Source organism: Rhinolophus hipposideros (genome assembly GCF_964194185.1).
Source record: "Rhinolophus hipposideros genome assembly, chromosome: 15".
NCBI classification, from domain to species: domain Eukaryota; kingdom Metazoa; phylum Chordata; class Mammalia; order Chiroptera; family Rhinolophidae; genus Rhinolophus; species Rhinolophus hipposideros.
In genome coordinates, this window is record NC_138061.1 from 14700410 (window position 1) to 14725309 (window position 24900).

At 45.2% G+C, this 24900-nt stretch overlaps 1 protein-coding gene across 47 annotated transcripts in view; it reads right to left on the bottom strand.

The window, feature by feature from the left end:
* Nucleotides 1–24900, bottom strand: part of TCF7L2 (transcription factor 7 like 2) — a 192640-nt gene that overhangs the window by 115622 nt on the left and 52118 nt on the right. For all 47 annotated transcript variants that reach the window (XM_081073679.1, XM_081073651.1, XM_081073676.1 and 44 more), the window contains one exon: nt 2497–2598. In XM_081073679.1, coding sequence (XP_080929805.1) covers nt 2497–2598 — 102 coding nt within the window. The remainder of the gene's footprint in view (nt 1–2496; nt 2599–24900) is intronic.

Consider the following 24900-nt stretch of genomic DNA (forward strand, 5'->3'; position numbering starts at 1 on the left):
CATATAACCAAAGACACAAGTCAGCTGCCACAAGCATTAAGTATTTCACAAATTTGGTTTCCTTTTGTCCAAGTTATGGCTTTTCTCCTCTCTCCAGCTCTCAGAGCCCACCCTCCACACCAAACCACAACCTCCATGCAATGGCCCTTCCCCAGATCCCCAGGAACAGAGCAGAAAGAACAGATCATATTCCAGTTACCAGCTGTGGTTCCTTTGGACAAGGGTCTCCATCTAAAGGATGGTGTGTGCTCTGGAGTGGTTGCTATGGTAAACATGCCTTCTAATAAATAGCAGAGGGAAAGGAACAACCTTAAGTCCCCTTACTACATCCCTCTCCAAAATCCACACTGGCTTGGAAAAAAGTGTTTTACCAACGGCTTAGACTGTTAATTCTACAAATGAAAATAAAGTGCTTAAAGCCTAAGTAGTGGCAACTGTTATGGGATTTGGGAGGCGGGGCGTTAGAGAGAAGGAGGGCAACCATCTACCTCTCTCCCAGTGGACAAATCCTCACTCTTGTACAGGCGTATGCTAACCACTAAGGGCCCAAGGAACCTCCATGACAAACCCAAGAGGGGCTGTGTCCACTCAGGGCCACTTCGAAGAATTGCATCTTCTCTCCACACTTAAAGGGGAAAAGCCTCCAAGAGATCTTAAAGGTAACATCTTTTCTCTGTACATATAAAAATGTGAGTGAGTCCTGCCAAGCATTAACAACAGCAGAGAAATAAATTTCAAAGCCTAGACCCACATTGGGAAATTCAGGGAGGCCGCAAAACTGAAATAGACAAGCTTCCTCGTTTTACCCTTGAGGACTCTGTAACTATCACACTTTTAAGAAAATCTTGGGGTACTGTTAACATACTTTTTTTACATGGCATTCACTTTTCTAGGAGAAAGCTGCATCAGAACCCCCAAGCCAGCAACTTCTCTACACCTATGACACTGTCCCTGATGATGACCTTATTTATAGTAAGCAAAACAGAACCAGCCACAGAAAGTCACTTTTCTCTCCCTTAGGAGAGAACACTCCACAAGGCCGTGGAAAGGGAGCCTTGGAAAGAGAACTGGGTCCAGCCCTTGCTCTGGCCACTAACACAGCGTGTGACATTGGGCAATTCAGTTAAGGCATGTCTGGGCCTGTTTCCTTTTCTGAGAGCAGGTTGAGCCTAGCTGATCTAAGGTCACTTCCAGCCCTGAAATCTTGGCACTACAAGAGCATGTGTAATTATGAGCATCCATTTTATTGTGGGGTGGGAGGGAGGAGAAAGCTTCTGGAAAATGTCAACCTTCTTTCCACATGCCTCACTTATAACAAAAATTTGTAAGGCATTTTCACAAACAATGGCTCAAGATGTGGCTTTGAGGAAATAAATTATTTTGTGATACATATACACACTTAGAGATATTTAATATTCCTACAATAGAGGCATAATTCATTAAATAATATATACTCAATTATAGCAAGCTACAAAATAAGGAGGCAGTTAGCCTGAATTTTGACACAATGCATCTTGTTATTTTTCTACTGAAAAAAATTATTTTGCCATTCTAAAAATTACAAGTAACACAGAGGCAAAATATATTAATGGATAACATTTTGTGATACTTAAATTAAAAATACATGAATTCTTTCATGCTTTTGCATAATTCTACCTGTCATGGATTCGTTATAAAAATTATTTCATTAATTATTTCAAAAGTCCAGCTCATGATATAAATGTATAGAAGAGAATATTATAATAAGGCTGAGCTATCTTCTCAAGAGGTTAATTTATAAATTCCACTTTCAGAGTCTACAAAATCCTTAGAAAGTGCATTAAAAATATATGTAGACACACACGTTATATTGTAGTCTCTTAGTACTACAAACAAATTGTTCCTATTCTAAACCCCCACATTTTCAAAATCATGGATGTACAGATTAAATTTAATTTAAGCCTATCTAAGTTCATTTCTTGGATCAATCAGTCAGCACAGAAGAAATTTTTCTGAGGTGAGTGTCTAATGTTCCTTTCCAACAATTAAGATAAATTGGGGAAAAGAAAAGAAGGTTGCAAAGTCTCAAACCCAGGGCTACCCTTTTGAGTTTTCTAATTCCCTTCGCTGCAACTCACCTCCCCTAAATGACTTTTTCAGGAAAAACTTTGGGTTTTGTATTTTTAAAAATTGCTTTGATACCTTGTCCAGTCTTCCCCACACCATGGAGGTTGTGCCCTATTAACTGAAGCCCACGAAGCTAGATTCTAACCCAATACTAGGAGGAAAGAGTGGTGGGAAATTTTCCAGGTAGATAATAATCAGTAAGGTCCAATAGGAGAAAACAAGTACCTTCTAGATATAAATCATATCCAAGAATATACCAAACAAAATATTTTTAAAGAAAGAAAAACTGATTTTAAAAAATAAGGAAAAAAAACCCTGTTGTCAACAAAAGAACGTTTTCTTCATCTCTGCCCCAATAAAAGAAGCAACTGCCTTTGCAAGGTCACTTACCACAATGTGTGCCGGTGATGGAGAGCGGGCATCTTTGAGGGCTTGTCTGCTCTGGAGGGTCCCTGCCTGGACATCAAGCAGTGGCCATTTCATCTGCAGGTACTGGAGGGAGCAAACAGAACGAACATGGAAAACGAATTTAGCAAAGAAATGCAAAACAACTCTAGGGGAACATGATACATGCATCAGAAAGTCGAAAACTTAAAAGCATGCAAATAACAGCGACACAGAAAAATCATGCAACACCAACAGGTTCTTCCGTAGAGTTCTTGTTCAACAGGTACATATACACAACATCAACAGTATTTGCAACTACAGATGGTTTCAGACAAAATGACTGCATTAATATGAGCTCGTTTAGAGGGGAACACTGGGGATGGGGGAGACAGAAGAAGGAACACAGAGCTTTTCTGAAGGAAGAAAGCCAACGTCTCAAGCCATGTCCTAGGAGATGCTGAATCTGCTCTTTCGGGTACCTTCATTTCTAAAAGGCCATCATCCTTCACTTTAAAGAAAGCTAGGTAGACCTGTGCAACTGTCCTCTACTAGAAGTTACTCAAGGTAAGGTGAGGGTGGAGTTCTTCATCCAACCCAAAAGCTTATAAAACAAAACCATTTCTTGGTAAGAGATGCACAAATAGGGCACGATGAAATTTATACATTCATCTCAAAAGGCCAGGAAAATTCTTAAATATGGACAGGTTTACCATGGAGAGGAAAACAAAGATATAATAAGCCCATTATGTAAACCCTGACCTTCTCTGAGGGCAGAAAATAAAAACATGGCACCAGGAGAGGGAGCTACTTCTGTCAAAAGTGGTAAGGCAGCTTTCAGTTGACCCAACTCCCCATCATACAGATAAGGGAAACAGAGGTAAGGTGGCTTGTCTGGTCGCAGAGGATTTAGTACATGTAGAATCAACTTCCTTGTATCTGACTTTTGTTGGTGACATTACACAATTTCACTCAGGAAAACTTCAGACAACCAAACAAAACTCAGACACAATGCTAAGATTTTAATAAGAACATCAATAATGGCCTTTGTACCTCTGAAGGCCAATTGATTAAAACATCAATTAATGCTTAGAGAGTACATAAGGAACCATGTTGCTCTTTTCAGAGACCCAGAGGCTGGTTTTAATATTAACTCTACAAAAAATTTTACTTGGTGAGCACTGATTAAAGCTTGTTTTGTGCACAGCCTTCTCACGAAGCATTATGGGGAGACAAAAATGTCTGCCCTCAGGGAGCTTAATGCACACGTGAGGAAGCCAAGTCCTACACAGATATGTCAAGAGAGAATGGGGTGAAGCTGTGGCAGAGACTCATGGAGTCGTGCCCAGGGAATGCCAAGAGAGAAGGCGGGATTTCTGAGAAAAGTGACTGGGGAAAGCTGCACAGAGTCTTAAGACAGAAAGATTTCAACAGAAATAAAAAGGACAGCAAAGGGCAGTCCAGAAAAAAGGAAGGGTTTGCTCAAATCTCATGTGACAGAGAAGGGCCAAAGCCATCCACAGGCTTTTCCATGGGTTCCTCAAAGATAGAGCTGTCTGGCGAATGAAAACCAAACCCAGTTACACGTAAAGCTGGAAGATCTTAACCCACGAGCTACCTGCCAAAGTTCACAGTCATTTTCCCAACCCAGATCTATACAAAGCTGGCGCGACTTCTACCTCTTCAGAGCTTTTACCTAGAAGCACCCCATCGTGAGGAAACCTGGTTCCCGGCTCTGGTAACTTGCCACAAGACCTTGCATCGAATCCCTTTGCTTCTACGGACCTTCAGTTTTCCCTCTGTAATCTGAAGGGCTTGTCCTGTCTGTGGTTAAGAATAGATGCGGGGCTGCACCAGGCACTGAAGGATTTCTAGGATTCTGGGCCCTGAGACAGGAACTATCAGCAGATGCTCCCCCAGTCACCTTTATAATCAAACCATTTCCAAACACCTGGCTCAGGAGCAGTATCAACCCAAATCAAAAACCCCTGAAGTCAATATTTCCATGGTCGCCCTCAGCTCCGTAACCCAAGCCAGAGAGCTATGGGAATCTACTTCTGCCCTGTCTTACCCGGACTTCTTCCCATTCTCACTTGCCACATAAATATATGGGCCTCACTGGTCAAAACCACTCAATAGAGTCATTTCCTTGAGGCCAACCAAAATGAACAGCCGCCAAAAGTCACCTCTCCATCGCAGAAAAACCTGTGAAGAAACATGCCAAGCAGAGTCTACACTACCACACACGTACAGCTCATGCTACCCTCAGTGGGTGTGTTAAATTAATGGACAAGTTCTCATCTTTGACCATCTGCAAAACTGATTTGATTGCGTGCAAGTACGAGCTCCATAGACTTAGGAAATGTAGGCTTTCTTTAAGATGACAGACCTGCCCGGAGGACCCCACCCAAGAATTATCATACCCATAATGCAATATTAATGTGGAAGCTTATAATTCTTACTTTACATAAAAGCTTCATTGTGTGCCATATCCAATCTCCGCGGGCTACCTGCACCACATATTTTTATGAGCCTACATTTCAGCGCTCCAAGCCTACAATACACATAATTTTCAATTATGTTAGGGCAGCCCAGGATCACTGCCTATATAACATTACTGGTTGGAGGAAATGAGACTCGGCCCCACTGCCCAGAGAGAGCTAACCAAATCCAGATGGTAGAGGAAGGCAGTCCCAATCCCAATGGCTTGCTCGGACTCTACAGTGACAGCCCCACCCTCTCCGTCCCAAAGCAACTTGATCCCACCCATCGAATGGCTGGGTCCCCCCAAATAAATGCCCCTCCCTTGGATCTTAACTGGTATTCAGGCTGACAAGGTTCCTTTTGGGGAAGTAAGTATTATGTCAGGATTTTTAAAAGGAAGTTATTAACCTCCTCCAAAAGTGATGGATTTCCCAGGTCTCTTCATCTTCTACAATTGGTCCTTATTAATAGAGAAAATAAATAAATAAAGGGAAGAAAAAGGAAATTAGGTACTATTATAGCCTAGAGGAAAATCTTTTCCTTCCTGGAGAATTTAAGCAGCAGGAAATTCTATTCTGTTGGGTCCTAAAGGAAGACCTGAAGAAAGAAGCATCTCGGATTTACGAACTCGTTGGAAAGCCACGCCACATTTTCCCAATAGTTCAACTTCGGTTTTATATCCTTTTTGGGGAAGAAAAAAAAAAAAGTTCCCACCATCCCACTATAAAAACAACACTGGGCTCCAGCTCTCTTCCTTTTAGGCTGCTCAACATGGAAATTATGAATTGCCTACAAAAACATTAAACTTTTCAACAAACTGCAATCAAATGGGGCTGTGGGAATTCCTGCATTGAAAACTGTTGAAATGGAGTCTGCTCAACTTTCATTTTGTTTTGTTTTGTTCTGTTTTTTTTTTTTTTAAAAAGTCCATCTCCTCTTAAGTGTTTCATCCTTTGTTTAATAATAATGTTCTGCTCACGGCCCATTAGGTTTTCCCCCCAAAATCATATTTTATGACATGTCTCAGGGAACTTAAGTTAAGTCTTCAACCTGTGGACAAAGTCTCAAAATATATACAATACCATTGGCCTGAAAGGAATCAAGGCAATTTAAAAGCCTGTTAAATTGTCAGCAAAAAGAAAAAAGTACACATCTCAAATTTCTCCTCCTCCAATCCCCCAATAAAAAAAAGAAAAGGCAAGTGGAGAGGGTTCTCCCAGGAACCCTCCAGGATCTATGTGCAAGTGGGCCTGACAGAACCAGCTCCCACGAAGGTACCCTCATCCTTGTAAACCCAGCCTGGGTAGCAAGAATGGCATGGAAAAGGCTGCTCAGAGAAGCTGCCACCTGAGGGCTGCGGAGGTCTTGGTATAAACTTAGTTTCTAAACAAACAGGACAACGACGATGAGAATGACGAAGATTGCCAGGAAACACCACATCCTTGATAAAACACCAAAGCGGCTTCCCGGCACCACTTCCTTTCATTCCCTCCATTCCACAGTGGATGGGCAAGTAGAGTCCATCCCTTTATTTATTCAGGGTAGGGTTGGCCAACGTTTTCTGTGAAGGGCCAGATAATAAATTATCTTTGGCTTTGCGACCCATTACCATGCCTGGCCTAACCACACAACTCAGCCAATACATGTGTGTGTGCTTGTATTATGTCATGGCTGTGTTCCAATAAAACTACTTACAGACACTAAAATTTGGATTTCAGATGATTTTCCTGTGTCAGGAATTACTCTTCTCTGGATTTTTTTTCCAACAATTTAAAAATAATAAAAATCATTCTTTGCTCACAGTCCATACAAAAACAGGCGGCCAGCCAGCTTTGGCCCGTGGGCCGTAGTTTGCCATTTTTGGCTTAGGGAATAAATGTGTAAAGGCCTGAAGAAGGTCAGAAAGGTTCACACCTTCATCAGGACTTAAACTCCAGACAGCCAAACACTGTCACATACATAGGACAGCATGTTCGGTGGCCCCAAAACAACATTTTGGATCGAATCATCACTAGCAGACTCCAGTTTTGGGGGCAAAGTTTGGAAAAGAATCTGAGCTCTCTGGCCGTGACTCCCGGTCATGAGGTATATAACCACTCGACCACAGCCTCACTGAAATGATGATCCTTCCGTTCCAAAATGGAAGTTTGAAAATCTCTGAGCAATTCTGACTGGAAAAGGCTCACGTGTTTCAAAGTCCTCACTCACTTCCCAGGAGACGCTTGGCAACGTGTCACGTGTCATCAAATCACCACAAAGGAGTACCAGAAATTTCTCGTGTCATGGGTGATGTATCCTGTGTGCCTCGGAATCTACTTTCTAGGTTCAGCATCTCCTCTCTCAAGTGCTTTCCAACATGTACAAGTTTCACACATCACAAAACTGGAATACAACCCACGCTGTGCCAACGCTGTCTGCCACCCACAGATGGTATTAGGCACAGGCTCAGGCAGAATGCAGAGTTCAGGACAGGAACGAGGTGGCTGAACAGACTTACTCTCGAGTGGAGATGGAACCGGTCTCTTCCAGAAAACGAGCTCCTCCCGAAAACCTACCACCCAGAAAAGGGCTGATTTTATAACTTGTGAAGGTTTTGCTCCCCTCCCCTGCCTGGTAGATAGACATCCTTTACCAAAGCACAAAAGCAACAACAAAAAACAGCTTTCTCGATCCAAGCTATTTTCTCAGTAGGGGTGCTTTTCCCTGGAAAAATTCATCTTACAAGAATTCAAATTAATTGGAAACCATCCTCATGATAGATTTCAACTGCTAAGATTTCCTAACTCACAGTGCCAGAAAGTTGTGCATGTTGTTTCTTATAAAATGGAAAGTCGCTACACTGCCTAAACATCCAAAACTGAGAGCGATACCGATCATGTCCAAAGTCGTCCATCTTTCCTCCCCTGCAAGGTGACTTGCCCCCACCCTCCTTGGGCAGCCTCATGGTGGCCCTCGCCAACACTATGACAAATGTATGACTGGGAAGGGGTGTAATGACTACGAGGTTCACATCACTGGATTTCACAAAAGGTCACCGGAGCCACTCATAAGAAGAGGGGGAAAAAATGTCTTAGCAAGACAATAGAAACCACAAGTATCAATGCCAACAGCGCCTACACAACTCTTCAGGAGGGGTTCATACTGTGGGGCCCATCTCTAATACACAGCGACACACACGGGCCTGTAAAAGAATCAGCCTGGCCAGCTCTTTCTGAACAGACTTCATTTCTCAGAAATGGAAGATGGAAAATTCAGCCCATCTTCTATAAATAAGTAGTGTTGCCCTAGGGGTCAGGGAATCCCAATTTATCCCAATGGTTAAAATAGAAGACGTTGTGATTAATTTAATACTCTGTCCTACTCTCCGAATCATACAGATACCAACAGGTTCCCAAAAGTTGGCACTGATCACACGTACCTAACAGTAAAACTATGTGAAATTATTTCAGAAGTCTTCAGAATCCTGCAGGACCCTTCGGGCCACCACTACAAAATGTGTGACCAATCTTCCTGCAGATGCAGAAGGTATAGGAGATTAGGCCGCTTTGTCCTAGGTTAAAACATAATCCAGGAATTGCTCCTTTTGAAAATTCCACAGAGAGCCTAAGATAGAGGCTCTACTTAAAGAGGCTTTATTTGCCTATAAAGCATGACTGCATAGAGAAAGAAAATTCAGGAATGTATGATTTCTGCTGGTTGGAGTATTTACTATCGTTACCAAGGAAAAGAAAACCAAAGACCTCAGAAGGCTGGGTACACTGTGAACTTGGAGAAGGAAGAAAGCCACAGAAAAAATTCAGTAAGATGTTAGGATTGACTTTTTCATCTTTAATGAAACCAAACATAGCAGGAACTTGGAAGTGTTTCCCTTAAAGTTGTCCTATTTTTCAACATAAAAGAAATATGGGGGAAGGGGGTGCAGGATATTAAGGCACCTGTGTAAAAACAACAATTTAATAGTTTTACCCCATCTCTGTGTCTTAGTCATTATACAATTTTTAAATAAAACCCTTGCAGTTAACCTTTTTCTTACTATACATAACCATCTAAACGGTCCTAACAGTATCACTTCACATTTATAGAACGTATTTTGGAGTTCATAACCACATTCACAATAACCCTATGAAGTAAATGGTCAGAAAGTTACCAGTTAACATTTGACCAAGGAGGAATCTAAGGACAGGAGAACAAGACCCAGCTTGCCTGAGGTCACTGGGTCAGCTGGCAGTCAAGTGCACAGGGCCCCAGACCACCAGGTGTTTCTGCTTCATCCTGATGTACCTTAGAACTTCCTCTACCTTTCCTGGCTTTCTTATCAACTGCTGGGCATCCTTGCCTGGACCCCAGCCAGTGATCAGTGCCTCAAGGGCATGGCTAAGGGGACATCTCAGGGTCCCCAAAGGAATAAATCATCCTTCTCCAACATCTTGCATCTCTCTTTTCCCCCCGGTCGCTGGGCAAACCATTCAATTATGTTCCTCCAAGTCTACCAGAAAATTATTTCTACCAGAACTACAAAGCAAAACAAGCAAACAAACAAAAGTCCAATAGCCAGCACTTGAGATTCCCTGTTTTCCCTACCTGGCCAATTATTCAATACCCCTGTCACTGAGGTCTTTTTGCATTTGCCATGTCAGTGGTTCTTCCGGGGAGGTGGGTAGTATCGCAGCTCATGAAAGTACAAGCTGGATAGAGTTTCATCAGGCCCTTCCTCTCACACCCAGATGGGCCCCTGAGGCTAGGGCCCAAGGCCTTCCTTCCACCTTCCCCAAAAAGTCATCTTAAAATTATGACTGTGTGCTCCTGGGAGGAGCAGCAGGGGAAGGCGAGTCCAGAGTCCTACTTTCCAGGCCCAGCCCTGCCACTACCTGGGCAATCGCTTCACTCCTTCCCTGGGCACCCTCTTCCCCACTCTGAGCCTAAGTGTCTAGTAGGAAATTGGGGAACATGATCTCAAAAATCCCTTTGGACTCTAACACATGAATTCCTGCAGCGTTTACAAAGCATACGCTCTGTGCCCAGTGTGGACTAGATATTCTGAGACCTAGAAAAGTCATCTAAGACCCAGTCAAGAGAACCATAAGCTAATGAATGGTACAGGGACTAACATGAGGAAGATTTCGTTCATGATGGTGACGTGGTCCCAGTTCCCAAACCTCGCTGATTTAGAGAGTTTTCTCCTGGCCCACGACTACCTGCTAAATCAAACTGTCTGGAAGTAGGCCGGGGGAGGGGGGGGTCCTGTATATTTTTCTCAACTTGCCGGGTGATTCTGATGATCAGTCATTAGCATCAATTGTCAGTGCTGGGGCAGTGCCAGTAATGAGCACGTTGTATACTTGCAGATCCTGTATTACTTTCTCAAAGGCTCTTTTAACCCTCGAAATTATCATGACATCCTTTTTAGGCGGTCAGAGTAGACAATCTCCAAGCCCATTATAAAAGGGAAGAAAGTGAGGCAAAGAGAAATGAAGTGACTTAGCCATGCAGTTACTAGGGATTCTGAACCAGAGCTTTGGGATTTTGAGGCCAAAACTCTTTTTCTTGAGACTCCCAAAAAAGTCCAAGAGGAGTAGGTAATGGAGGCCCTCCATGGGAGAGCAAAAAGACGCATGGGGCAAAAGAAGTGGTGCAGCCCCCATCCTCACAGAGAGGGGGAAGGAGGGGGAATCAGCCTCAGAGACAGATCTCGCTCTGTCACAACCAAAAGCAGCCCAGGACTAGCCAACTCCAAGTCTTCAGGCAGCCTCAAGACAGTTACTCCACAAAGGGCGGTGGATTCCAAGCAAATGTCAGCCCTGCTATAAGCCCCCAAGTGTCTCTGAGCTACAGGTCACAAGACTGGAAGCCCCTGGAAGAACTTGAGAGGAGGAGCCCTGGCCCTCCCATCTTGCTCACCCCGTCTTCAGCCTCCAGGCCCCCAGAGGGTGACTAACAAATGATGAATTACTTGCATGCCACTGTAGGAACCTCACGTTCAGAGACAGACCAGAAATGACCTACCTTGTGGTCACCACATTTTTTATTACCGCTTCTTATAAAAAGGCGAAGTACAGCCCAGTTAATTGAAATGTTTTCATTACCGCCTGCTTCTCTACAGGCACACTCAGGTGGATATAGGCACCTGCAGACCAGGAAAATAAGCTGGAAGACATGGAGCAGCTCAGGGCCCAAGTGTGGGCATCACTAGGAGCTCAGTGAATATGGATCATACTGGGATAAGAGGCACCAAGTCGCAGCTGATGAATGCATACATAAAATGCGGCAAAACCCACACAATGGAATACTATTATTTGGCAATAAAAACAGGGATGAACCTTGAAAACATTATGCTAACTTAAAAGAAAACAGACAAAAGAGGTCACATATTGTATGGTTCCTTCTATATGAAATAGCCAGAATAGGTAAATCTATACAGACAGAGAATCAATGAGGCACTGGGGGGAAAGCGGGGGGAGGGTGGAAAGTAACTGCTAGTGGGTACAGAGTTTCTTTGGGGGTAATGAAATGTTCTGGAAACAGTGCGGTGTTTGCACAACCTTATAAATATACTACAATCCACTGAACTGGATACTTTAAATGGGTGGGAAAGAGACACACACAGTCACGAATACAGACATCATGCCATAATGCATAAAGAATGAACTGAAAAATAGGTGAACCAATTTTTTAAAAAAAAAACATTTATATGTACACCTGCAATCTATGTAAATTTACTAACAAGTGTCACCCCAATAAATTTAATAATAAAAAAAAGAATATGTATACCCTCCAAAGCTTCTTGGGAAACAAGCAATTTCCAAAAGCGATTTTGGTGGTGGTTGTATCTTACGGAGAGACCATTTCAATGGCATGGGAATGCCAAGGCTTCACGAAAGCTGGAAAGAACACAGTCTAGCCTGGATTAAAACGCTGATGAAGAGACACAGGAGAGAAGACAGAAGTGTGTGATGGCTGTTTCACGGCATAGAGCTAAACACAAAGCGAGTGGGGCCACGGAGTGAACAGAACTGTACAGTTGAGAAGCCTGACTCCTATAGTCCACTGTCCGATGCCTCAGGCAGGTCATGTCTCTGTACCTCAGTTTCTCTGTCTAGAAACCGGGCATGGAAAGACATGGAAATAACCTAAATATCTTCGATGGATGACTGGATAGAGAAGACGTGGTGCCGGCATACAATGGAATGTTACTCAGCCATAAGAAAATATGAAATACTGCCATTTGCAACAACATGGATAAATCTTGAGCGTATCATGCTAAGTAAAATAAGTCATCCGGGAAAGGGCAAGATTTCACTTTTATGTGGGATATAAAACAGAAAGCAACAAACGGACAAACTCATAGACACAGGCCATAGAAGGATAGTTACCAAAGGGAAAGGGGGTTGGAGGAGGATGAAGAGGATAACGGGGGTCGAATTTATGGTGACAGAAGGAGAGTAGACTCTGGGTGGTGAGCACACAATGCGATATACAGATGATGTATCATCTGTAATTAGAATTATACAGCTGAAACGTGTAATGTTATTAACCAATGTCACCCCAATAAACTTAATAAATAAAAAGGACGTATGTTACATATAAAAAGGGGGCGGGGGAGGAGGAATGAAAATCACTCTCTGTCTAAAGTCTCCCAACTGACTTCCTCACCATTTTTCCAACCTCAAAGGATAAGCTGTGTAAATGAAGTAAAGACAAGGAGTTATACAAGGTCCAAGATAGTTAAAATTTGCTATTTCTTCCTCTAACTGCACAAGGGATTTTAAAAGCCTGAAGTTACAGGTCATCCATGTAAGTTATTAGAGATGTAGCCATCAGATGGCCTTTGAGAGGTACAAAGTCAGGGAGTAGCAGGGCCCCGGTGACTTGGAAGGGTTATTTTAAATGCACAAATCACCAGATTACAGCATATATTAAAATAAGAACTTTAAAAAATTCCCTTCTTTCTCCAGGTCAGGAGCTCTCAAGAATCGAATTTTTCTGATTAGGTGTTCCTGCCTAATCCGTATGTCTTACCCCCATTCCACAACAACGACAACGACGAAACACTTGGCAGTCAATTAACGTGCTTCAGTCAGTGGACGAAGGAACCAAATGCAAGACAGACCTGGCTCATGGCCTCAAACTCGAACTGAAACTGTGAACCGCACTGTTTCCTTTTTATTTTTTTTCCCCTTGTCACCTCTCAAAGAGGCCAGTGGCTCCAGCAAGGTCTCCCTGTCCAAATTTTTATTGTCCAATTCTAGCTGTGACAAGCATGGGGAGATGCTTCGTAACACTACACCCAGGAAGCCGAAAGGTCAGCAGAGCCTCTGGTTAATTTTGCTTGGGGAAGAACAAACCCCAGAGCCAGGGTGAAGATTTAGTGAGGCTGACCTTCTGGAGGCCCCGACCCCCCTGCACACAAGTCCCGCTGCCTCAGCCAGAAGCGGCCTGCCACTCAAGTATCATCTTGCTGTAACAAATTACTCCTAACCCAGGATTATGGCGCTTTCCAAATCCCTCCTAGAGAGCAAGGAAATAAACATTCTCTCCCAGGACTCTGCCCCAGTTGTTTTCCCTGTTGGTAATCCTTGTCTCTATTTGCTTCTCCTACGAGAGCCTTCGTCTGGGAGGTCTGCGAGACCATTCCGGCCCACTTTCCTTTCAGACATAAGCTGAATGTCTCAATTGTCCATTAGGCACAGTAAAAGATGAAGGCAGGCTTTCTGTCCGGAGGAGCCTCACACAATAGCTCCCCTTTGCCCACACACTTCTTGTCTGACTGCAGACTCGACTGGTCTAATCCCAGTCACTCAAGGAAGTCCACACCCCAAATTCCTTCCTAACGTTCCAGAGGGACAACAAGTGAGGACGGGTAGCCATAAAGCCGCACCGCCCCAACTCCACCCCATCAAATGGCTGCCCACCCCTAGGAAGAGCATACCATTTGGGGGGTGGTTGAATGGAGGTGGGGCAGACAGTGGAGAAAGAAGAAAGATCTAGAAAGAAGAGGCAAGATAGCAGGCTCCAGGCAGGAGAAACTGCCTCTGACCCCAGCCTGTGGTTTCCTTTAATAATAAACTACCATGAGATATTTCAAACACAATAAACCTCATTGGGGAAGGAAATACAGTTCTGTCCACTTCCAAAGTCTCGTCTGAAACATGGGGATATTCCAGGTACATCGGACATAGAGGGCTGTTTTGTGTACATGCAGCGACCAGTAAATGCCAAGAAGCTAAGAGCAGAACAATGGATGTTATAATCAAAGTGGGTGATTTGAAGAGATAAGGATCTTAGGGTTGTTTTAGGCAAGACTTTCTCCCTAGAGAGAAAGAAGGGTTGACAGCACACTGACACATTATGGGCTGGGAAACTTTCTGAAATAACCCAAAGGCAATGAAGAGACAGAAATACCCCCATCAAAAATCCAGACACCAGATCAAATTCCTGTTTCCAAAAAAAAAAAAAGGAGCACCAGTTGAAGAAATGGAATTAGACAACACAGCTAATTTTGAAGTGAGCCCCACCTTCATTTTCTCACACACAGGCCCAAGCTGACGAGCCTCCCCTCTCTCAAAAGGGCCCCCGTGCCTCTCTTATACCAACTTATCCTCTGCTTTTGTGGGTTTAGTCTTTAAAAGAACTTGGCCTGGGAAGGAGCAATAATGATCTGAAGCTAACCACTTAGCTCATTAGTATGTCATCTGGACAGGCAAAATCAATTCCAACAGCATCAAGTTTGGTTATTCCCTCCCCCAAAGGCCTGCACTATTAATAGCAAGAAAGTTTCCCAGGCTTCAGTTTATTTGTAATCCCAACCAGCTCTGACCACGGAACGTGGCCCTCTCCACTTCCAGAGCTCCCAGAGATCTGGGAGATGGGATTGCAGGTCTCAGTTTGTTGACAGCCATGGAAAGATGAGGAAGGAAGGCTGAACTCAAAGGAGGAAGATTCAGGTCCAAGAGGGCTTGGTCCCAGGAAAGAGTTGGGTTGTGAAGGGGAGAAGCTAGTAACCTTTCCACCCATTTAAGCCGCTCCTGTGCTCTCCCTGGCAGCCTGAACTAACCCTATGGATAGAGGTCACCATGTTATCTCCCCATCGTGGAGTTGGCTGACGGAAGATCGTAGAAGCAACAGGTTGGTTAAAAATGAACTTAAAAGCTCACTAATGCAGAGCAAGGTGGTACAGCAGAGTGGTTAAAAGCACAGGCCCAAGAGCTGGAATGCCTGGGTTCCAGTCTAGGATCTGGGGCCTTGGACAAATGGCTTTGCCTGTCTCTGCCTCCCAATCCACCTGCAAAGTGAAGATAGCATGGGGATTAGCATAATACTCGTAGGATGTGGCTGAGTAATTAGTAGTGTATTCAGAGGTAGAAGGCTGATGGGGTTCATCAGTCTGTGGCAGGGAGTAAAAAGGGACAAAAGAGAAGCGTGGGACTCCTGGAAGGAAACGCAGTAAGTCAGCAGAGGCTGCCCGCGTTGGGCACCTGATGAACACACCACCTGATAACGACCCACCGTTACCTGGGAAAGTAAGAAACTATTCATGTGGGTATTTTAAAGATATCCCTCTTTATGTACCCTAGTAAAGGGCTTTGCCTTGAGGATTCAACTCTGGCTGTCTGAAGTTTCCCAAATGCGTACATGAGAGGAAGAAGCCACATACAGGTGAACCCCAACCGAAATGGTCTTCCAGAGTTCAGCCCAACGCATTCTGAAGACATGGGAGCAACAAAGTGAATCATGCACTGCTACCATCAGAGCGGGGAAATGCTAATTCCGCAAGTTCTCCTGAATGACAGTTCATGTTACACGTTTATTGCCCAGGTGCCCAGGAAATATCCCAGGAGCCTGGTTCTTGCCTCCACTACATGCCCTGCTCCTTTTCCTTTGGACCACGGAGCCCCTGCTGGGTTAATCAAATCTCCTACTGTGAGGATCCAAAGCAGCCAAACAGAAGAGTCCTGGGAACTGCATGCATTCAGACAGAGCTCCCAACTCACATCCAGAGGCAGCTCGGACCCACGTTCAAATCCCAGCTCCTTAATTCCATTCATTCACCAAAACATTTATTGAGCGCCAAGGGTTGACCTCTAAGAGAAGATATCAAAGCAGACCGTCTAAAAGTGGGGTGAGCTTGGGCAAATGACCTCAACTCTCTGAGCACTGATTCCCCCAGCCGTAAAACGGGAATATAAACAAATAGCCATCTCTCAGACCTCTTGTAAGGATCAAACACTTGGCACTTGGCACTTGGTAAGTGCTTAGTAAATGCTAGCGATTATATTATTAGCTAGCTATTATATTGCTATTAATACAACTCCAGTGTCATCAGAATAAAACTCTGAGATAGTGTGTGATTCCAAATCATCCAAAAAAGTAAATCCCCAGCTATGTGTATGATCTTAAAGGGAAATGAACACTTAACCTGAAGTAAAGCAAAGTGACCAAAAACATTCCTAGTTAACCAGGCTCGGCTCTCCAGATTACTCCCCACAAAACCCTCCAATTCACCATTCACAGCCTCCTGGGTAAGTGGAATTTTCCTATTACTACGTCTGGTCTCTATCTGGTCTCCTGTTAGGTACATGGAAGCTCAACTGCAGACCTGCTATTCTAAACCACTGCATCTCTCCCCTCCAACTCAAACTTAAAGAGATTTCTTAAATGTCTGTAACCCCAGCAGAATTCTGATTCTTGCCTCTTATGCTCTCTGCAAACAGCGACACAAGGCACAAGTTGGCCCACAGAACAGGGGGTTGCAATGCATCAGGATAAATCCAGCAACAGCTGCTCGAGGGCTAGCAAGAAACCACACAACATCACCATCCAAAAGAGGTTTTACAAGTATACAAAAGAACAATGAAAAAGGGGGAAAAACATCTCAAAAATAAACTGTCACTTTTCTCCCAGACCATGACTTCGTGTTTTTTCTTTTTTTCCTTCTCTATCTTTCTTCAGAGATTTCAGTAAGATTTAAAACCTCGTCTGTTAAAATCATTGCCTAACGAGGTAGACAGTTGGGGAAGGGAAATTCAAAGAACTCCCAGGTGCCCCTGGCTTACCACCGTTGGGCAGAAATACAAGGGTCAACTACTTGGCCCTCTGACCGGGGACCATCGCCAGCCCTGGTTCTGTCCAAAGACAGTGTGGGTTTCCTCCTGCACCATGTACCCTGAGAATAGGGAAAGCAAAGGTCCGGGCTGTAAACCAGCCAAGGGAGATAGGAAAATGCCCAGAACGCATCGTGCATGTGGGGAGTTAAGTTTTAAGTGCAGTGTAAAGACTGGAAAGTCAAACCAATTCTGATGTTTGAATCCTAGACCACTCACTACCTTAGAGGCCTTGGGTGGCTTACTTAATAAGCTCGCTGAACTTCAGTTTCCTGTTCTATAAAATAGGAGCTAACAACAGCTCTTCCTATCAGAGCTGTTGTCAAATCTTGGCTGTGGGAAGTGGCTTGGGGCAGCACCTAGCAGCCTGGATCCTAAGCACTGTGAAACACCAGTCCTGTGACGACTGTGGTTGCCGGGAATGCTTTTCTCACTGTTGTTATCCAACACTACAGTCTGTCATCAGAAATTTATTTTCTAGAAGGTGGAGGAAATAAAAAGGGAAGCTGTGTGGTAGGAAAAAGAAAAATAGCAAGGAGTAGAAATCATCTAACATTTGAGATCTGACTGTAGAAAATGTGTTCTGCTAAGTCCTTTACCCATTTTTCAGATGAGTTTTCCGGAAACTGAGCTGGGAGAGCTTAGGGAACCAGCTGAAGGTCACAGGACTTGGAAGTGAAGGTTATGAGGCCAGGAAACATGTTTGTCTCCGTCTGCCCCTGTGCCAAGCATGAATGGTCTCTTTAAGCCTCATTTAACATTCGACAAATATTTATTGATGCAGGCTCTTGGCCGGGCATTATGCTGGGTGCTAGAGACAGAAGAGAAAGATCACAGGGCCTAAGAGTCAGGTGGCCTGGGTGAGACTTCCCAGCTCGCACCCAACTTATTGTGTGATGATGGGCAGAGATTTCATCTCTCTAACTCCCAGTTATTGTAAAATAACTTCCCCTCACTCCATCCCCCTCGTGGCAGTGGGGGGAGGGGGGAGGAAGGATTCCATCAAACAGTGTCTGGCTACTTGGCAGCCTCCAGCAGAGCTTAAGGATTCATTCAGGATTGGTTCCCTTCCCTCAATCCACCACATCCCCCATCACATCCCAAAACAGTCCCCGGTTAATACGTCAATGAAATAAAGGTAACAGTAAGGTATCTGAATAGTATTTAGACTATAAAATATATTATAAAAACACAAGTTACTATTATCATAGGAACGCACCCCGCCTCTGCATCCAGTTGCCTCACTGCCACTAGCAACTTGTTATGCGAGCGGTTTCAGAAGAGCCTGCTCCCATCAGGTAAAGCCAACCTGGTCCTCCAACTCCACAAGGGGTGGGTGGGGGCAGGGCAGGTGCAAGCAAGCTGAGCTGTGCGGATGCTTGCATAACCATGCAGGAAAGAGGAGCACACAACACTGAGGCACAGACCGGAGACACACACACACACACACACACACACACACACACACACAAGGGGGGGGGAGTCTGTCCTCCCTATGGTCTGCATGCTCCTATGATGGCCCCTACTTCCTTCTTCTCAGCTGGCTCCCCATCAGCATGGTGGCCACGACATCTGTCTTCCAAGCCCCGACTTAATCGAAAAAGCATTCCCTACAGTGGGCCAAGCACGTTCTAGGTGACAAGGACCCTCTGGTGTGTGAGGGGCAAGACAGCCTTACCGCCCTCACTGACCTCATTATCTTCAGGCCCAGAGGTTCATTAGTTAAAACAACACAGTACACATACTAACTTCTAAAAAGCTTACCCTTGGGCCACAGCACATCCTGATACTTTTAAGAGGCATCCATCCACTCACCACCTATTATTTCTGCTTCTAAAGAAGGGGAAAGGTTACAACAAAGAAACCACCAGAGCTGTCAAGTCTTTAGCATAATGCAAACCTGCCTCCTTAGATGCCATCCACAGTTCAACCAGCAGACAAACAAGGCAGTGGTTTACTTTTCATCAAGGGCCAGGTGTCAAGCCTAGCTGAAATCCACATGAAAAAATGTTGGCTGCCCATGTGACCACACGCACACCTGAAAAATCAATATATCCAAAACACACATCTACTTACCACTTTAAAAAAGAAAAATCAAGCACCTTTCACAGTGCTTTCTTCCAGGTGGTAAGATTCTGGACAACTCTTTCTTGTTGCTTTATGCTTTCTAACATATTATTTTAATCTTAAAGTTAAATGTTTAAAGAAAGAAACTACTTTTCAGTAAACTGTCAGGCAGCCATGAACCTACAAGGGAATGAAAGGTGAGAAGGGCTACCATGCTTGGTAACACTGAAATTTGGTTACAGAAATTCTATGGGTCAATTCTGTTTAGAGACGCTGCACTCACTTTCCCCCAGGCCTCTAAAACCACTACTGAGCCTTTCTAAGAAGCCAGAGACATGATTTCCTCCAGGTTCCCCATGAGGACTTCTGCAAAGGAGGTTTAGGAGCAATGAGGACCCCATTCCAGGTTTGCCACAGTTGTTGCCATCTCCCGTGCTGTGTCCCACTGGCCCCAGAAACCCACTCTCATTCTAACATCCTGTCTGGACTCTGCTCAGATTTCTACCATTACACCCATAATGACTTTATGGTTCTTCTCATGGCTGCCTCCCAAGGTCATGTCCTGCTCACCTCTATCTGCAGCTCCTAGCACTGCAGCTGGTAAATGCTAAACGCACAGGAAGCATGCGCCTGGCTGGCACTAATGAAGGACTCAGGAGAACACCTGCAGGGTGGCCAAGTCTCTGGCCAGAAGCCTTTAACCCATTCTCCCCACGAACATGTTATGTCAAGGGCCTGAGAAGACACTTCCCTGCCCGCACCAGCTTTCTTGAAGCCTAAAGCACTGGGGCTGTGCCACAATTATTTGCTGACACTCCAAATGTCACCTTCCTCAGCTCTGCAGCCCTCTTAAATACTCCGAATTTCTTTATTTGCAAAAAAAGATGCATTTAGAAGACTGAAAGTGACCCTGAACCTCTCTGGACTTCAGTTTCCTCATCTATAAAATGAACATAATGCAAATCCGTTTGCAAAGCTGCTGTGAAAAGTAAATGCGACCCAATACCCAATTAATAGGCCCGGCACGGGATCCGGTAAAGAAGTTGGTTCCTTTGTCCTCCTTCGGAGAAACAAGGCGTCCAGAACAGGAATGCTTGGATGCCTCCGTAGCCAGATGCTTTCTAAGGAGATGGTACAAGGCATGTGCTCTTCAGGCAGGAGGGCACCGAGTGGAGGAGAGACAGGCTGCAGCAACCATAGAGGGTGTCCACAGGTGGCCAGCCTGCCCCTCGGCTCAACAGCAAAGGGACAGGAAAGCCCCCCTGTTCCCTCCTCCTTCCCAGACAGGCTGCAGCCAAGCAAGGGGAGCAGGGTTCCCCCTAGAATTTCCCTGTAACTGTGTCTCCATCACCACAGTGAAACTCGTAAAGAAGACAGTGTGGACAGCTAAAACGTACACGCAAGGAAGAACTGGGAACGAGGATGCTTGGTTCTCACTCCACCACCAGGTAAGTTCTCTGCTTCCTCCTGAGTAAAACGGATAATGCCCACTTCTCCCCACCTCGACAGAAAACATGTATCAATTTTTGGTTTTATGGCAAACTAGGACTTGAGGATTACTGGCTGTTTCGTGTTAAGAGGAAACCAAGTGTAGAAGGGAATATAGTGGGGGCAGGGGTGGACGGGAGGATATCGCTGGTACAGAAATCCCCAACTCTGCTAGCCGGGGGCTCTTTGCAAAGTGGAGCTAAGCCCCAAGAAGTGGTCAGTCGTCAGGTTTCTGAGTCTCAGGGCAAAGAGAGACCATCAAGTTTACAAACACCAGGCAGCAGAGGCTGCCAGGGCCCACAGTGGTGCCCGTGTCAAGGATGCCAGCATCAGGTAGTAGTTATTAAGGGTACATTATCTGAGGGGTTTTGGGGGGAGGTGGGGAGGGGCGCAAGTCATTCTGCTGATACACAGAAGCTAAATCAAATTCTTTCATGTCACAAAAGCCTGGCCCAATGACTTTCCTTTCTTCAGCAGCTGATGAATTCAATTTTGGTCTGAAAAAGCTGGGGTGAAAAAAGGGGAAAACATCAGAGCTCCCCTTTGGGGCTCCTTGCTGTGCCCCGAGCTGCAGGGTACCTGTCTTGGCATGCCAAAATTTTATGAAGAAATGAAATATTAACACACACACTTGAGGTCGACGTGAATCAATCCAGATACATTCTATCACAGCAAAAAATCTCTACCCTCTTGATATAAGTACATTTGGGTCGTCCAGAAGCAGATCCCTTATCATTAATATTCTGAAATCAAGTGGAATTTCAATCAAAAACACAATACACGGAGCACAGGCAGGCAGGACGGATGGTAAAGCTCTGCGTCATGCCAGGACCCCGGGAACAACAGCCCCAGTCATGCCGTGGTTGGGACCTCGGCTCTGGGACCACAGCGTGTCTGTGTTTCTTTCATGTCACCTGTCCCCAATCTTGGGTAGACAATGCTTTACTGATTACGATCCCCTCACACTTTCTTCAGCTTGAGTTTTTTATACAGAAAGCCCATCAGGCAGAAAAAGGCCAGCAGAAGGAATGGGCCTGGCACAAGGCAAGAGGCACTGCTCATTCTGGTTCAGACTAATAATAGATAATCATACTTTGTGCTTCTTTGGGCCTTTCATCTGAGGATTTCAAAGTGCTCCGCAAACATTAACTAATTATTCCTCCAGAATCCTGCTGAGATGGCAGGGAAGAGGACACACAGGCTGGACTCGCAAACGTTTCAGGACTTCTAACATCCAAGGATTCCAAACTCTTCCCAGGATGAAGCCCCGGAAGGCGGCAGAGGGGAGGTGGGGCAGAGGTAACCGGCAGAACCCACCCTGCAGCTTGCTCTCTGGCTCAGACGCTGACTCTGACTCGGAGGCTTCCTCAGAGAGATGCGCAAGTCAGCAGCCACGTGGGATAGTAACTAGGGGTGACCATATAATGCATCATCTAAACCAGGGCACTTGTAAGAATAAAAGGGGGCGCTATTCATCACTGGCCTGACTAAAGTGGAAAGATCTGGGCCAAGCAAGAGACTCTGACCCTCGCATGAAATCTACCCATTTCAGAATTCAGGCGCAGCATAGGGCTTCCTGAACTCATGCACTTACACAATCAACAAAGAAAGCTCCAAGTACCAAGCAGGTCCTTCCATGCTAGAAGCATCACCGGGCCTAGAAATTAAACCTCACCAAACTACCACCAGATAGTCATAACCTGGTTCCAGCAGGAGTGATATTCAAAACAGGTAACTACCAGCAGATGGCCCTCTCACAGGACATACCAGGGTCCTGAAGCCCCCTACTGTGTCCTTTGATAGCAGTTACTGGATCATGAAGATTTGGAGGGCGGATGAGAGCAGGAGCATATTTCAGGATTTTAACCACCAGTGTTTCAGCTGATCGCTAACTTGGCAACAAACACATTCCTTGTCCACTCATCCCCACTACTAAGAGGTCGGCTCTCCTAGGGGCGGCTCCCTAGGCGATCACCTCTGTCCTCACAGGCAAGCTCTATGGTTTTTGCATCCAAGTCAATTTCAGCAACACATTCCGGGGTTACAGCAGAGAGTCAGCACTTACTGGTTCGCACAAATCAGTCGAAATTTATGAAAAATGTGAATTGCAGATGAGTGTTATTTTTACAGGGGAAAAAATGTTTTGGTACCCTCAAACACTTAAAGTAACCCCAAACGAAGCAAAGCAAATATTCCCTAGATGAGGGCCGGCCCGGTGGCTCAGGCGGTTGGAGCTCCATGTTCCTAACTCCGAAGGCTGCTGGTTGGATTCCCTCATGGGCCAGTGGGCTCTCACCCACAAGGCTGCTCATTCAACTCCTTGAGTCCAGCAAGGGATGGTGGGCAGCGCCCCCTGCAACTAAGGTAGAACATGGCACCTTGAGCTGAGCTGCCTCCTGGATGGCTCAGTTGGTTGGAGCGCGTCCTCTCAACCACAAGGTTGTGGGTTCGACTCCCGCAAGGGATGGTGGGCTGCACCCCCTGCAACTAGCAAGGGCAACTGGACCTGGAGCTGAGCTGCGCCCTCCACAACTAAGATTGAAAGGACAACAACTTGACTTGGAAAAAGTCCTGGAAGTACACACTGTTCCCCAATAAAGTCCTGTTCCCCTTCCCCAATAAAATCTTTAAAATATATATATATATTAATATAATAAAAAATTACATATATATATTCCCTAGATGAGATCCTTAAGGAGGCTGCAGAAAAGAAGAGGTTAGCCAGGCAGGTGTTAGTTGGCCCACAGCTAACTCATTATTCAATGCCCTGCAAACCCTTTCATCACAGAGAAAAAAAGAAATTTCGGTTTGGCGTCCTGACCAAATTACCCATAATTCAAAAGTCCTGGGTATCCTCCTTCCTAAAATGCCTCTGCTCTCGGAACCGTGCCTTCCTTTCCCACGCCTTCGCATTAGTTCAGGTCCCCATCAGAGTAGCACAGTGTTGTACCCCCAACCCCTGGAATAGTACCTGGCCTGCTGCAGGCACTCAACATACACTGCAGACTTCATTAAGAAAGAAAACAATCTCAATCGTTTTCCACTCCACTCCAATTGGTCACCTACATTCTATGAACGGAGCAGTCAGTCGGTCTCCTCATTCAAATTCACCCCCTAGATCAGTGTTTTCCACACACTGGGGTCACCTAGGTGTCCTTTAACCATAGTGATGCCTGGCTCCCATCCTCCAGATGTTCTGACCTAATTGGAATCAAGTGCGACTTTGGCTTAAGGATGTTAAACCTCCCAGGTGATTGTGCCCGTGCAGCGCAGTCTGGAAATCACTGCCAACGAGCCTCATACTCAAGGAGCTTGGGAGAAATGCAGACTCTTGGCCCCCCAAGCCTACTGTATCAGAATCCGCCTTTTCACCAGAGCCCTAGAGGATATGCACTCCCATTAGAACTTCAGGTCTCCATAGCATACAGCATTCAAAGCCCTCATGGTAGAATCCCAAGCCACCTTTCCAACTTCAGAACCATGCATCACCACCACCACCACCACCGGATTTCTTGCTTCTCTTTGCACACACTACTCCATTCACCCCACCTTTCTGAGGACTCCATGATTCCATGCCTCTGCTCACACACTGTCCTCCACCTGGGATGCCCTTCCCTAATTTGTATGTAGGAAAATTACCCCTCATATGCCAAGGCTTAAGGATTCAGACACCAAAGTTTTTCCAATCTATCAGGAACACTCCCGCACCCCCACCCCCATGCCTTTAACTCCAACCCCAGTCTCTTCAGGGTAAGAACTAATGCCAGGGCAATAAAATGGACTCTGGAGGCAGGCACACCTTCCTTCCACCACAGACTAACTCAATGGCCTTGGTCAAGGTGCTTAAACCTCTCCAGTTGTCTTGCCTATAAAATGGGACAGTACCACCTACCTCCTTAACTGCGTATTAGCTGAGATGATGTATGTAAAATGCTTAGAAGAGTACCTGGTCACTGATTAGCATAAGTGGCTTAGGAGACAAATGGCTCCAGACTTGTTATCCTGGTACACTGGTTCCTATCCCCTAGACTCACTTAGGGTTCTTTACAATTACTGCTGCCTGGCTCCTCCCCTACAGTGGGACTTGGGGGATTTTTATCAAAGTTCTCCAGGCAATTCAGATGTGTAGCACATTTAGGGACCCACTGTCCTAATAAGTGATTGGAGACATCCCTGAGTAGCAGCTATTGTCACAAAAAATGAATTAGACGTGCACCCCTTTGCACCTGCTCCTATGTCTCCTCACCTGGCTGCCCCACCCCAGCCACTTTCA